General features: G+C 42.6%; 3 protein-coding genes and 1 pseudogene across 3 annotated transcripts; 3 read left to right on the top strand and 1 right to left on the bottom strand.

Moving 5' to 3' along the window:
• The first annotated feature begins 3,263 nt into the window (after positions 1-3,263).
• Positions 3,264-4,281, top strand: LOC141841687 (uncharacterized). The gene is made up of 4 exons (XM_074729868.1): positions 3,264-3,444; positions 3,535-3,610; positions 3,710-3,882; positions 3,962-4,281. The coding sequence occupies exons 1-4, from the start codon at positions 3,332-3,334 to the stop codon at positions 4,035-4,037; spliced, it is 438 nt and encodes a 145-aa protein (XP_074585969.1). The 5' UTR covers positions 3,264-3,331; the 3' UTR covers positions 4,038-4,281.
• Positions 4,282-5,123: 842 nt separating this feature from the next.
• On the top strand, positions 5,124-6,412 carry LOC141841685 (uncharacterized; annotated as a pseudogene).
• A 520-nt stretch (positions 6,413-6,932) lies between these two features.
• On the bottom strand, positions 6,933-8,715 carry LOC141841682 (3-ketoacyl-CoA synthase 6-like). Its single transcript, XM_074729865.1, has 2 exons — positions 7,938-8,715; positions 6,933-7,875 (listed from the first exon to the last, which is right to left on the bottom strand). The coding sequence occupies exons 1-2, from the start codon at positions 8,652-8,654 to the stop codon at positions 7,102-7,104; spliced, it is 1,491 nt and encodes a 496-aa protein (XP_074585966.1). The 5' UTR covers positions 8,655-8,715; the 3' UTR covers positions 6,933-7,101.
• A 1,729-nt stretch (positions 8,716-10,444) lies between these two features.
• Positions 10,445-13,743, top strand: LOC141841681 (putative inactive receptor kinase At1g48480). The gene is made up of 2 exons (XM_074729864.1): positions 10,445-11,871; positions 12,892-13,743. The coding sequence occupies exons 1-2, from the start codon at positions 10,548-10,550 to the stop codon at positions 13,512-13,514; spliced, it is 1,947 nt and encodes a 648-aa protein (XP_074585965.1). The 5' UTR covers positions 10,445-10,547; the 3' UTR covers positions 13,515-13,743.
• Positions 13,744-15,168: the final 1,425 nt, after the last annotated feature.

The raw sequence follows: 15,168 nt of genomic DNA, 5'->3' as shown, positions 1-15,168 counted from the left end.
AAAGGGAAGAAGAAAGTTGGCGTGGGCAACGCGTCCAGGAAGCAAAGTGGAACCAACGGGGCGCGCGGCTCCAACAATTTCCTTCCAGTCAAACGTCAATGGTCTCCGTTCGCCGCGTTGCGTGTCAACATTAGGATGGCTGTGGCCTGTGCCCTGTGGCTGAGCACTGACGTGCTGTTTACAGCGAATCCGTTGCGAGGAAGCAAAGAATTAATTAGTTTTATCAATTTCTTGAAAATTGACATTTTTTACCCATAAAATAACTACACTTATTCGTTATCCTTTTCATTACCTGGGCTATAGCAGGGATCCGACGACCATGAAAAAAATAAAAAAAAAAAAATAATATGAGTATATCATCAAGCGTACATATCAGCTTATATAAGAATTCGACTCCACCACTTTCTTCCCCGTCTCGCTTGATGGCTCGGAAAGGAAAAAGAATCCGCCGTATCCGCCGATTAACTGCTGCCGTCACTGCCGCTGTTGCCGCGGCAGTGTCCGCTGCTGCAGCGGCATCGACCGCCGTTGCTGCTGCCGCGATCAGGGCTTAGTATTCAATTAAAATCGATCTAAATCGAATCGAATTAATCAAAAATTAAAATAAACTGATTTTTTTTCGAACCAATTGAACCGATCGAATTTTCTAATAAAAATTGAATAAATCGAATCGATATTTTATCGATTAATTCAATTTTTAACCGAATTAATCAAATTTTTTAAATATTATAAAAATTTTACTAATTAATTAAAATTTATAAATTTACTTACTTAAAATTTATAAATTATTTTTCTAATTTGATTAATTTAGTTTATTCGGTTTATAGACCTCAGCAAAGACAGCCGCGCAAATTCGGAGCCATCCTTCTCATTACCCAGGCAATATAGCCCGGGGATCGGACGACGATGAAAAAAAATTAAAAAAAGAAAGAAAAAAATTTAAAAAATAATCCGGGTATATCATATAAGAATCCGACTCTACCACACTATTCCACCGATTAACTGCTGCCTCTGTTGCTGCGGCAGCGTCCGCTGCTGCATCGGCATCGTCGGAGTGGTGTCTTGGACTAGAGTAAATCTGCAATTTTAAAAATAATTTAATGTTTTCTATGTAGGTTCACTTTCTCCTCGACATTCTATTCTTTTCATGATCTATCTATTAAAAGTTTTTTCTAAAATTTTGTTAATTGTAATTATGCATTGTGGTTTCAGTTTGACTGATTTGTTGAACCTAAGAGTAAATCTGTAATTGTCATTTTGTTTCTCTTTTTTATTTTGTTATTACATGATTAACTTTATCTGCTCTAATTCCTCTCTGAAAAGGTGGAATTCCGCCACCTTAGCTACCCAAAAATGATAATCCCAGTTAGTCACATTGACTCAATCCCTGGATGTGACCGGTGTCTCGGTCCCACGGAAGTTTCCCATCGACCATTAGGGTAAATCGGGAAGCGCACGCAGCGGCCAACTTTGATGTCCAGCATCCTTTGATTGCAATCCTCATTTGGAAGAAAATTTCAGCAAATACGTCGTATTAGGGATTGAACCACGGGTAGCCGATGTCTGGAATGTCGTAAGAAATGTTATCATTTAGTATATCGGTCAATTAGGTCAATTATAGCTTCTCGTTCTTCATAGATGGTTATGAGATAATTTCTTGATTTATCTTATCATAAATGATCATGGGACTGATCATGTAAAACTACTGGAATGACAAATTTCATTTTTTGTTGAAATATACAACGGAATTTATATTTCGAATTTATATTTCGGAGTATAATTGAGTTGGTTACGATGTAACAGATTTGTTGAAGTGGACAAAGATCGAATCTCGATTTACCTTCTCATAAATAATCGCGGGATCAATGTTGGATGACGGATTCCATCTTGGATGACAGATTCTATTTTCGTTGAAATGTACAAAAGAATTCATAGATATTTCATAGTTATGTTGAAATAAAAATACTTTTAATGTAATTAAAATGAAAAAGTTATTCGACGCATTTGCCGAAACAGAACAAACAAGAACAGAATCTAGCAAAGCCTTGTCTAACTCTCAGATCAACTCGAACGAGCTATTCCCTTCAATGCGACTGACGTCAACGACATCATCGTCCTCGAAAGGTGCGTCGTCGACGGCAGCCAACGGAATGACTTCGAATGCAACGCCTCTAGTTCGATCAAACTCGGCGGCGGCGGCGGCGTTTCCCAATCCCACCGGCGCCGAAGATTCCGCGGCGAGTGCGGCAGCTGCGACGTCGACTGAAGACTGATCGCCATCGGCAGCGTTTTCGCTTCTTCCCTCTGCCTCCGAAGCTTCCACGCCGAGGGCGGCTGCTGCTTCAGCTCTGGAAGTCGAACCGGCGTCGTCATCATATAGTAAGCACCTAAAGGGAGAAGACCACACGATTTTGTAGAGGAAATCTAAGAGCTTGACGGTCGGGCAGAGATCTGTCGGCGCTGATCGGACAGCAGGAACATCGCCGGCGGCACGGGCGGCGCAGCGCTCCATGACGATCAAAACAAAGTGAATGCGTCACTGTCAAAAATTGCTGTATATAAATGCACAATACACGCACTAAAATCGATCAAATTCTATCCAATGAAGAATGATTCAAAATCACGATCCTTCCTCATAAAATACGCTTTGACTGTTTCCATTTCAATTTTTTTTCGACTAATAATAGAGAACATGCATACTATGATTTAGCGTGTTGTAATATCCGATTTGAACAATTCATAGATTCAATTCTTTATAAATGTAAATATGTCATAATAGATTTAATTTATATGTGAAAAATAAAATTAAAACAATGTTAATGTCATAAGTTTAAGGGATAAATAAGAAACTCTTTAATAAAATAAAAAGAAAAAAAAAGGGCTTTCTACTTATAAAACATATTTTTATTATATTAGTTCAACTTTTTATAGTATTTTTGCGAGCTAATACCAACCACATTGGTTAAAATCAGACAATTAAAATTATTTTAATATTAATTAAAACTACTATGATATTAATTAATATTATTCCAACATTATTTAAAACTATTTCAACATTATTCAAAACTACTGTATTTAAATTATTTGAAATAATTTTTGTCGTTATATCAAAATTAAATTAATTATCTTTGTGTATTTTTAATTCGAAAATGGAAGTTTCACGTTGCTTTGCTGGCCTCATCGCTGATTGAATCCACCGCCCAGGCATAGAATTCTCCTGTAGCTTCGTGCCCCGTTGACCCTTGGATCGTTTTCACGCTGTTGCTAGGGTTTTTACGAGCTAGCCATATCATTCCTGCGGAGCAATCAGGAAGGCAGACGAAGCAGATCCATGGCGGTGACCTTGGAGATCACCAAGGACTATGGCTACGTCGTCCTCTCCCTGGTCCTCTACATCTTCCTCAACTTTTGGATGGCCATCCAAGTCGGCAAGGCTCGCAAGAAGTACTGATCTTTCTCTTCGTCTTCGTATTTTCCGCCTGATCTGGTTTCTCCTTTTAGATGATGATTTGCCCCCATTTTTTTTACCCACAGGTACAAGGTCTACTACCCCACGCTCTACGCGATCGAATCGGAGAACAAAGACGCCAAGCTATTCAACTGCGTCCAGGTGCGTGGTTCCCCTCAATATAATTTCTTTTTTTCTTTTTTGATTTCAGATCTGGAACCGCGCTCATTGCCGCTGTTTTGTTGTTCGATGGAATGCCAGAGAGGGCACCAGAACGCGCTGGAGATGATGCCGGTTTTCTTCGTGACGCTGCTTTTGAGCGGGCTCTACTGCCCCATCGGCGCCGCTGGGCTCGGCGCCTTGTACACCGTCGCCCGCTACTTCTACTTCAAGGGCTACGCCACCGGCGTGCCCGAGAACAGGTTCAAGATCGGGTATTTCTCCCTCCCTCCCTCCTGATCAGAAACCTCACCGTTCTGGTTTTTGACATCCTGTGTGTTGTGTTTATTGCAGTAGGCTTAACTTCTTGGCGTTGCTGGGGCTCATGATCCTGTCGGCGGTGTTTGGAGTTCGTCTCCTCCTCAGCTGATGATGCTTTTGCAAAAGGTTGTGTTCTGGCTTTTGCCAATGGATTTGATGTTTCCCTTGTTCGCTCATAGCTAGAAATTGATACGTTTGCAAGTTCCTTTCTTCTGGTTGATCCTGCTGTTGAGATTCTCAACGTCGTTCACACTGGTCTGTTTCGTTAGATTTGCCTAGATCGTCTCCTTTGTCAAAATTTGTTGACTTGCATTAAATCTGTTGGAATTGAGAATCTCTAGTTTGACTTTCAATGATTCTTGATTAGTTGTAGAGCCGGCCAGTAACACGGGCGTCAACGGCTCAATGGAGCTGGAAAGGATTAGAGGCTTCAAATGACTAATTTTAATTAACAGTTTATATAAAAAATATTTTTGGATAAAAGAACTTGAAGGTTTTAAACTGTTTAAATTGGTTATTTAGGATCGTTGATGTAAATTGGTTACCTAAAATCATTGATGAATGTCTCTGAGCATCATGAACCCAATGAAAGCTCTCAAATAATTAATTTGCATATTTTAGGATGATTAATTTGTTATTGATGATATTAAAATATTCAAATCATCATGAATAAATTTCTTATAGCATCCTAGATTTGATGCAAAGTAATGTTGATTTGATTAGATTAGAATTTCACTTATGTACAAATAGTTAATAACATATTATAGAAGTTATAAATTATGATTATTATGATATAGGTAATATCTTAATATCAATTATGATTTTTAATTATCATAATATGCGTAGGTGTTGATTAATAATTTATTATAATAATTAAGTATTGTAGTTGATATAGATCATTTAACTTTTATGCATTTAGATTGATCGAATAAAGAAAAATAATTTAAGTATTAAAAATGAGTCGGGTGTCCTTTTTATAATTAATAAAACTAATAAAATAATAAATTTGAGAAGGCGCTCTGCCCGAACCGATCGCATGGGCAACCCATGAACGATTACGAGGGCATCGCCAGCCCAGCGGTCACAACAACCGCAACCCTAATCCATCCCTCTTTTTGTTCCCTTTCAGATTCAGAACCAGCCGTGCTCGATCTTAATTCGCCGCCTCGCCTCGTCGAGGAATCCAACCCTAACCCCAACCCACCAACTGCACCCACCAGGACAGAGATCCGATCGATCCAGCCCTGAATCCTTCGTCCATGGCTACTTCGACCACGACCACGATCCATCTTGATCCATCGGCCGCCGCTCCCCCGCGCAAACTCCCAATCAAGCGCAAGAAGACACCCCTTCCCTTCCTCGACACCCTCGCTAAGCCCTCATCCTCCTCCGATCCACTCGACCCCTCCTTCGACGACGACGAGAATGGCTTCGACGAAGCGGAGGAAGCCAACGCCGCCTCCGTAGACGCCCGTCCCGCCGCTGGCATTGTCGCTGCCCCGCCATTTCGGTTCCAGCGCGTCTGGTCGGAATCCGACGAGATCCGGTTCCTGCAGGGCCTCCTTGGATGCTGGTCGCAGGGCCTGGTCTTCCCCCGCGACCTCAACATCTTTTTCGACCGCTTCTCCGAGTCCATGCAGCAGCCCTTCACCCGCTCGCAGCTCTCCGAAAAGCTGCGACGCCTGCGCAAGAAGTTCCGCATCATGTCCGGCCGCATTGCCCGTGGCCAGGACCCAGCCCGCGTCGCCCCCCACGACCGCGACGTGTTCCATCTTTGCACCCGCCTCTGGCACCCATCTTATGCCGCCTCGTCCCCCTACACGTCTACAGATGCCCTCGCCTCCGGTAGCAGTGGGAACAAGCGCCGCCGCCCCAACTACCGCGTCCCCTCTGGCCAGGCCCGCCCCGAGGCCTTACCCGCTGCCGCTCCTCTTCCTCCTCCGATGCCGATCTCCACCTTCACGCCTTCCCAAACGCTGCCTCCTCCTCCCCCTGCTCCTGCCTTGACTCATGGAAACGTAGCTTACGCTACCGATGGCGTCGCCGTGAACACAGCATTCTATCCCGTTGTAACAGAAGAAAAGGATATCAAGGAGGAGGCGGACGTGGAGCCGTCACCTGGCTCCTGTGGCAACGAGGCATCCGTTGTCAAAGTCGCCACTAGTCCTTCGCTTGCAAAAATTTTCTTTGACGTATTTGATGCATGTCTTCAGGAGTGGAAGGTGTCCATGCACATCAGACAAGAGCAATCTGGAGAAGAGATGGAGTGAGCTGCGGCTTGCCGAGATGAATGTTTTGGCCCGTCGCTTGAGGTTGGTTCTCGAGAATTCTATCAAGAATTAAATTACCGTGTTAAAAACAAAGATTCACCTTTATGTGTTCTGAACCTCCAACACTGTTTATTTCTGATTTCCTCTTCAAGTCCGTTGCTTTCCTGATGTTTATCTATTGTGTATATCTTCAACACTAACCCTTAGCTGGATCTAGTCTGTGTATTATCTGATTTATGCTTTGTTGAACCAAGATTATGCTACTTTTATGATCTTACCTTTTTGTTCTTCAATTTGTTCGATGTTTATAAATTTTGTTCTGCGCTTTGTACGTCCTTAAATTTGTTCTACCTCAGTCATGCGTTTAGAGATGGCATAGCACATTCACGACCTTCAACATCTGCTTTATAATGAAGCAGTTTTAGAACTGGCTCATGTTGGAAACAACCAATCCATGGGAATCAATTCAGCTGCTAAGTGAGCATAGAAAATAAGAACTCTGAGAGTGAATTTTAAAAGGTGGAACATCAATCAAAAGTAACTTGGCAAGCCAAGGAACTGGAACTGAAGAACAGTATTGAGGGATTGTATCACACTGCACGACAAAGAGCACTTGACCATCTCAACCTCGAGGCCTTGATGAAACAAAAGCTTGAGAGCTTACTCATAAAGTGGCTTCTGGTAGGCATGCAGAACAAAGTCAAAAGCACCTGTCATTAATAAAATACCTAAGATAATAAAAAATGAAAATATGCATACTTTATTAAGAAAAGCTAATAAAATATTTTAAAATGAATGCTATCAAAACTTGTATAGCATCCAGGTAGACAATCTTTGCTTTTAAGAGTGGCTTCAGTTATGTTTTATTCAGTACATGGTGATGGTGACGGCATCACTACTGGTTCAGAGCTTGACCACCTCGGGGATGTGGACTGGGTATCGGTGGATGCAGTCGGACCAGGGCCCGTCGACCGGCGTCTTCACGGTGCGCATGCACTTCCATACCGCGCTGTTGCACTTGAAGCCGCTGCCGAAGGCGATCTGCCACACGCGGTCGCCGCGCCGCATCCGCCCCTTGGACTCGATGTAGTTGAGTTCGTACCACAGCGAGCTGCTGGAGGTGTTTCCGAACCGGTGCAGCGTCATCCGCGACGCCTCCACGTGCTGCGCCGACAGGTCCAAGTTCTTCTGCAGCTCGTCGATCACCGCCCGCCCGCCGGCGTGGATGCAGAAGTGCTCGAACGCCTGCTTGAAGTCCGGGATGTAGGGTTTCCACTTGGGGTTGATCAGCTTCCTCCCAACCAGCGTCAGGAAGAAGAGGAGCTGCTCCGACATGGGCAGCACCAGCGGGCCGAGGGTGGTGATGTTGGACTTGAGGGCGTCGCCGGCGATGGACATCAAATCCTTGGAGAGGTTGATGCCGGAGTAACCCTCGGAGTCCTCCTCCTCGTATACGCACCGGTACGCGCGGTCTTCGGCACCCTTGTGCGTGCGCAGCACGTGCACCAGCCGGTACTTGGCCCGTCGCGCGTCGCGGCGTCGGTTTGACAGAAGGATCGCGGCGGCGCCCATGCGGAACAGGCAGTTGGGAAGCAGCATCGCCCGCTCGTTGCCAGGGTAGAAGTTGGGCGTGATGATCTCGGTGGAGATGACCAGAGCCTTTGAGCTTGGATGTGCCTGCAATTCTATCATATTGGTCAACCAATTCGTGGATGTACCACAATCAATTAGCAAAAGACCTGTAAGAGGTCGCGGGCGAGGTCGATGGATATGAGGCCGGCGCTGCAGCCCATTCCGGAGAGGTTGAAGCTCCGGATGTTGCTGCGGAGCTTATACTTGTTGATGATCATGGCGGAAAGAGAAGGCGTGGGCGAGAAGAGGCTGCAGTTGACGATAAGGATGTCGATGTCCTTGGGCTTTAGCCCCGTCTTCTGGACCAGGTCGTCGATGGCGGAGAAGATGACCAGCTGGGCCTCGGCGCGCGACGCCTCCATGGTGGGCTTGGGCGGGAGGTAGTGGTTGGCTGGCGGCAGGCACGTCTCCTCGCCCAGCCCCGACCGCTCCAGGATCCGCATTTGGAACCGCACGCTCTTCTCGTTCGGGTAGATCAGCCGCGCGTGCTCCATGAACGTCGAGAAGGGCACGCGGCACGTCGCCGGCGGCTTGAAGCAGGCATAGTCCACCAGGTACACCGGTCGAGGACGCGACATGAAGTACACGGTGGACGCGAACACGACCGCGAAGAGGTAGCACAGGACGTGGATGAGGTCGACGTGGAGGGACTCCCATAGCTTCACCATCTCGCCCGGTCCCCGGTGGACGAGCTCCAACGACACAGCGGCCATCACCGGCAACAGTAGAAGCGTCACGAAGTTGTTCACCAGGTACTGATAGCCGAGCTTGACGTACTTGAGCTTGACAGAGCTGGTGAACTGCGGCAACGGCGCCGTCGGCATTCTGTCTCTCTGTCTGTCTGCTGCAGGTGCAATCAGACTAGGCGTTCAACGGAGCCGGGAGCGCTGGCGAGGATTTAAAGAGGTCACGGCGTGCTCGACGCTGACCGCAGCATCATTAATGGCGTTAGTTGGGAAGAAGCAGAGCATAAATGCCGAGGAGGGCCATCAGAGCCGTGGAGCAACCAGGCCAAGGCTGCATCGATCGGCATCGCTTCATTAATTGATCGGTCACAAAGTTCGTAGGCGGGAGTAGGGAGTTGGGGGTTAGGGATTCACATCGAGCGAAACTGACCAAAGCATCGGATCATGCTACTCCGCTGCTTTATCGCCCGTGGAGGCGTGGAGTAGACTCTACACCGTTTGTGGTTTGCTGGTGAGCAGTGGGTGACAGTCGACGGAACAGAAGCCGGAGATAAGGGAGAGTAAATCCAGTTTCCTTTTTTGGTTGAAAAGCCGTGAATCCTTTTTGCTTTTCTTAGCCTTTGCGCCTTTGCATTGGGATTAATTAATTAGATTGGGTGGATGCCCTGGCCAAGCTCGCCTAACCCTCGCCTACCGCGTCATGTCAGGTAGTTCTTAGTGAGATTTAATATATTGGTAAAAAATAAGGGTTTGATAAAAATATATATATAAAATGTTCAATTAATTCATAATTTAGATGGAAAATTATAATGAGATTTAATAAAAAATATATAAAAAAATGTGATGATTTAAAAAATAATAAATAAATAAATAAAAAGCGGCAATCACTGTCGCAATCATGATCGTGAATGTGTTAAACAAAAGGAGAAATTAGTTTTATATTTTTTTTTCATATTTTTACTTGACCTGACTTCGGACCCATGCCGAGCTTGGCTTAAACGGATCAAATTATAAATGGCTCAACCCAATTTGTATATGTCATATACAATTTAATAAGAATAATAATGCATCTGCTGTACTTAGTACATTTAAATTAAAAATGATTATCACATGTACTATAATTTTTAAATAAAGTTAGCAAATGAGTAGACGTAAATTGATTCCTCAAGAGGGAACAGACAAGATACGACCATCACATCATGACTCTTCTTAATTAGTTTACGTGCTGTTGGAATTAAAGCTATCAATCTATTAAAAATTTATTGGAGGGGAAGAGTTTATTATATTAGAAAATCTTTAATTCAATCCAAAAGGGATTATAGAGTTAGACGGAAAATCAGCCTTTAAAAAAAAATGAATTTAAAAGTTATTAAAAATTTTAATTTAAATTAATTTAAATTAGTTAATTTTAAAATTTTTAAATTTAAAATAAATAAATAAATTTTTTGAATCTATGAGTCAATTCAAGTCCGTCTCAAGTCAATCCATGTGGATTACGAATCTAAGCGGATTAATTCATCTATTTATTTTAAAATAGATTGATAAAATTAACTAAATTGATGGATATACTTGGAATAAATAGAATAAGAAGAAGAAAAAAAGTGCATTTGGTGGCTTAGATAAAATGGAGCGTTACATGATTTCCCCAAGCGACTTTGGTGCTATTTCAGAGCTAAAAAGAAAATCAGAAGAGACAACAAAGTTGTTTATTTGAATGCCATTTGTATTAAAATTGGTGTTGTATAACCACAAAGCAAAGCTATACGTTTGTTTAAATTTGAGCTGCCATTGCTATCCACGTTGCAATTAGGCAATTAATGTAGGGTTTCTTTGAAATTTTGTTTTCCTTCTTTTTTTTTTTTTTTTGTTTTTCTCTTTCCTTCCAAAAATTATTATTACTACCAGCGGATTTCTTTGGCGGACGAGCTGAGTTCTAGGGTTTATGGCGGCAGGGAAGGGAAGGAGGGAGTGAGAGTGAGTGAAGCATGAGAGGGACATAGCATTTACTGCTAGCAGCAGCCTCCGGCTCGCATGGCTTCCCGGCGAATCCTCTTCGCCGCCGCCTTCTCTTTCTTCCTTTTTACGGCATTGTGGCCTGGCGGAGCGCCGGATCTGGCGGCGGACGGCGCCGCTCTGCTTGCCCTCCGCGCCGCCGTCGGACGCTTCGTGCTTACATGGAACGCGTCGCGCTCCCCTTGCACGTGGCAGGGCGTCGAGTGCGGCTCCGGCCGCGTCACGGCACTGCGGCTACCCGGCGTCGGACTCATCGGCCCCTTCCCGGTCGCCGCTGTCCGAAACCTCTCCGCTCTCCGCACGCTTAGCCTCCGCTACAATGCGCTCTCTGGCGCCCTACCGTCCGACCTCACCGGACTCCCTGAGCTCCGCAATCTCTACCTGCAGCACAACCGATTCTCCGGTAGTATCCCTCCTGCTCTCGGCTCGGTCAGGAACCTCATCCGGCTTAACCTCGCAGGGAACCAGCTTTCAGGACAAATCCCGCAAGAACTCAACAACCTTACGCGGCTTGGAACCCTTTACCTAGAGAACAATCGGCTCAGCGGGAGCATTCCTCCTTTCGACCTCCTCAACCTCTCACAGTTCAATGTGTCGTTCAATCCTCTGAATGCAACGATTCCCTCAAGGTTTCGCAAGTTTCCTTCGAGTTCATTCTTGTCCACAGGGCTCTGCGGAAGACCGCTTCAGCCGTGTCCAAACGAGATTCCTCCATCCGCTGCCTCCGGTCCTGATGAGCGTGATAATGGGGCTGGGGCTGGAAAGGGAAAGAACAAGCTTTCGGGCGGTGCCATCGCTGGGATCGCAATCGGGTCTGCGGCTTTCATCCTGATTCTCCTCATCTTGTTGGTACTTCTCTGCCGTATGAGCGGCAAGAGCAGGACGAGTTCGCTGGATGCGGTGGAGACGAGGGTAAAGCAGCCAGAGGAGGCCGTATCAGCGTTAGAACAGGACAACCAATTAGGGGTCGGAGGGAGCGGCCAGTCAAACATTCGACCGGCACCAACTGCGATAATTGCAGGGGGAAAAAAGCTGGTCTTCTTCAGCGGTGCTAGGGCAACGTTCGATCTAGAGGATTTGCTGAGGGCGTCGGCAGAGGTGCTGGGAAAGGGGACGTTTGGGACGACATACAAGGCGGTGCTGGAGATGGGGATAACAGTGGCGGTGAAGAGGCTCAAAGATGTGACTTTGACAGAGGAGGAGTTCCGTGAGAAGGTGGAGGTCATCAGGGCGATCGACCACCCTAACTTAGTGCCGCTACGAGCGTACTACTACAGCAAGGATGAGAAGCTACTGGTGTATGATTACATGCCCCTGGGAAGCCTCTCCGCTCTCTTGCATGGTAACCATTTTTTTTTCCAACCCTTCTGAAATCAGAACTAACCATTTGGGTATTTCATCGACAATGTGCTTCATTTTAACTTATAGATAATTATTCTTCCAAATTCTAACTGGAAAAGCATGCTGCATTGCTACTGCTGTGCAACTGTAGTTATTTATCCTACTGTTTTCCCTATATTTTAGTTTGAAGCATTGCACTCTCCCTGTGCTTTTTCATTACCTTTCTGTTCTTATTGCTTGATCTGATCAAAGGCAAGGTTTTTTCAAGTATACACTTCAGTTGCGCTATTATTCACGCTTTAGTCTTTACAATGTGTCTATGTATGCTATTTTATAATGGTTTTTTACTGTTTGTGCTGTTTTACTGTTAATCTCAATTCAAATATTGATTTCTAAATTCTGTTTCTCTAGATTTACTGGATAGATATGGTTTTTATTGGTTGATGAAGATTATTATAAAAATGAATATGTGGGAGAGTTTCCTTCAAGTAGATTAGTTTCTAGGAGATTTATTAGTAAATTTTTTTGCATTTCAATCATGATGTTTTTAGTTTTTAATTTTAGGCAAGTGAGTTAAGGAAATCAATCGGTATAAGATCAAAATTGAAAAGCATGATTTTTGGATTTTGCTTCTGTTGATATGATTACAATTGATAACAGTTTGTTGATACTTGTGGTTCTTTTTGGTATTGGACCGGTATCATTTGGAAAGAATATAATGTTACATGGAGTCCACAGGTACTATTTTTCCAGCTACCTTTATCAGAATGATTTATGCACATTAAAAGTCCTGCATTTTCTTAGTTCTGGATTCCCATGCAGACCTAAATAAAGTCCTGCATTATGTTTGAGTGCTCTTTTCATAATCCTCAGCTATGTTAATCCAAGTTGTGCAAGTCTGTAAGATTTTGATCGGTTTATCTGCAAACTTGTTTTATGCTGAATTTATCGGATGTTTCTTCTGTACTGTCTGACTTTGCTGACCCTTTCTGATTGCTTCATTACTGGAACAATTTCACAGGTTACAGGGTATCTGGCATAACACCTCTCAGCTGGGAGACAAGGACCGGTATTGCCCTTGCAGCAGCCTATGGCATTGAATACATTCAATCAACTGGACCTTCTACTTGGCATGGCGATATTAAGTCCTCCAACATCCTGCTCACCAAGTCCTATGAAGCCCATGTGTCCGACCATGGCCTCGCTCTTCTTGCAGGTCCATCATTCTTTTCTACCCGCATCGTTGGTTACCGTGCGCCAGAGGTCATTGATGCTCGCATGATTTCTCAAAAGGCTGATGTGTACAGCTTTGGCGTGCTACTAATGGAGCTGCTCACAGGGAAGGCCCCTGCTCAAGCCCTCAATGACGAAGGCATTGATCTCCCAAGGTGGGTCCAGTCAATTGTGCCAGAGGAATGGGCAACTGAGGTGTTTGATCCTGAGCTGCTGAGGCACCAAACCTTGGAGGAGGATATGGTGCAGTTTCTGCAGCTTGCTGTGGACTGCACTGCTCAGCATCCTGATAATCGACCTTCAATGACTGAGGTTGTTGCCCGTATGAAGGTAATTCAGACATCAAGACTTAAATCCCTGAGCCGAGTGCAACATAACAGCAACAACAGCATAGAAGTTAGCAGTGACTAATAATCAAGGAGGGATGATCCTCAAATGACTGAATCCTAGGTCTTTTCTATGAACATGAAACATGAAATGTGGCCTAGATGCCGTTCTAGTTTTTGATTCCGGTGATTGCTTGAGATGAAGCTATTTTTCTTTCTTCGTGTGATTAGGCAGAATGTTCCTGATTTTCTCTCCATCTGCTTCTATCAACACGTTCTTAGATTGTGATGATGTTGGAATGCTGATTCATGTAATTATTCCTGATTCCTTTTGTTATTTGGGGTGTTTGGTTTGGCTGCATATGTCTAATATCTTATTGCTTAAACATTCTAAATTTCACAATGAAATATATCATAAATTAAATATTTATTTCATCTTATCTATTAAATATTTACTGATTTTTAAATTTTATAATTAAATATCCTACTAATTAAATATTTATAGATTTCATTTGTTAGTTTATTAATTTACCTCTAATTTTATATTTAAATAAATTAATTATATTTTTAATTCTTTAATTTAATATATTTTACCTATAATTTATCCATGAATATTTTTTACTTAATATTTATCTACATATAAATTATTCAATATAACTAATTTAATATTAATATTTTATTTAAACATAAACAATATATTATAAGATATGCATATTTTAAAAATAGTAAATATAAATATTTTATAAATTTAAAATTAAAATAATTAAATATTTTATAGATTAGAAAATTATGTTAGGTGTTGCCATGGGAAATGAAAATTAAAAATTGAAGAGATTAAGATGAATTTAAGAATTTTTATTTATATTTGGAGAGTTCATGGAATTTTGTTCTTCTAAACTAAATTGATATTGCATGATTTTCATTCTTCATAATTTTGTTGTGTAAAATAATACACACATATATGATTTTTTTGATGTTCCCTAACCAATATTGCTCTGGACCTCTTATAATTGTTTAACTTTTTGGAACAGATAACTGTCTGCTTTACATTTTTTTTTTTGAGTCTCTTGTCTTTTTTTAATTTCATTCTTTTTGGATGGAAAAAATAAAGCTCTCTTCTTCTCTTTTATATAGGTGGATACCGTTCATAATAAAATTAATCTTTGATGTATTTCTTTTTAAAATATCATTAAAAATAGACGATTCATTGAGTACATTGATATCATTACTAAATCTGATATTTAAAAAAAAAGGTATGTCATATCCATAAATAGAAAATGTGACCCATCAAGTATAATTGTCATGTATACTTTACCCTTCATACAATCAAATAATTTTGTCAAACGTAATCACTTATTGAGCCTCTAAACTAATAAAATAATTGATCTTTAAATTTTTAAATATATAATGATTTTTTAATGATGGGAAAAAATTAAATTAAAAAAATAAAGAAATCTACCGCAGAGGTGGCCCCTACTGCAGGGCCACCCACTCACGCTTGTGCTGTGCTACAACTTACCTTTGTTAACTTTTAAATTTATGATTTTTTTTTAAAAAAATCACCGAGCAAAAAGTAAAGTGATTTCTAATATCTCTGTCTCCATTCCTTCCAATGGGAGAAATTTGAAGTTTGGAGCTTTAATATTCCCTCCAAATATTCCATTGTGAATGCCCTAATGACTTGGACTGTATATCGTTCTACTGTGGCTTTGACACATCGTTAATCAGCTTCCTTCACT

Source organism: Curcuma longa, chromosome 11 (genome assembly GCF_044706935.1).
Source record: "Curcuma longa cultivar G26 ecotype Majalengka, Jawa Barat chromosome 11, ITB_CL_G26_1.1, whole genome shotgun sequence".
NCBI classification, from domain to species: domain Eukaryota; kingdom Viridiplantae; phylum Streptophyta; class Magnoliopsida; order Zingiberales; family Zingiberaceae; genus Curcuma; species Curcuma longa.
This window is presented reverse-complemented; position numbering and strand designations above follow the sequence as displayed.

What these genes read in the sequence shown, in the direction of transcription:
- LOC141841687 (XM_074729868.1), top strand. Translation starts at nt 3,332, where the DNA reads ATGGCGGTGACCTTGGAGATCACCAAGGACTATGGCTACGTCGTCCTC. An exon ending in AGCTATTCAACTGCGTCCAG is followed by an intron (nt 3,611 to 3,709) that starts GTGCGTGGTTCC and finishes ATGGAATGCCAG; the next exon opens with AGAGGGCACCAGAACGCGCT. An exon ending in GAGAACAGGTTCAAGATCGG is followed by an intron (nt 3,883 to 3,961) that starts GTATTTCTCCCT and finishes TGTTTATTGCAG; the next exon opens with TAGGCTTAACTTCTTGGCGT.
- LOC141841682 (XM_074729865.1), bottom strand. Translation starts at nt 8,654, where the DNA reads ATGCCGACGGCGCCGTTGCCGCAGTTCACCAGCTCTGTCAAGCTCAAG. An exon ending in TCGCCCGCGACCTCTTACAG is followed by an intron (nt 7,876 to 7,937) that starts GTCTTTTGCTAA and finishes ATAGAATTGCAG; the next exon opens with GCACATCCAAGCTCAAAGGC.
- LOC141841681 (XM_074729864.1), top strand. Translation starts at nt 10,548, where the DNA reads ATGGCTTCCCGGCGAATCCTCTTCGCCGCCGCCTTCTCTTTCTTCCTT. An exon ending in CCTCTCCGCTCTCTTGCATG is followed by an intron (nt 11,872 to 12,891) that starts GTAACCATTTTT and finishes ACAATTTCACAG; the next exon opens with GTTACAGGGTATCTGGCATA.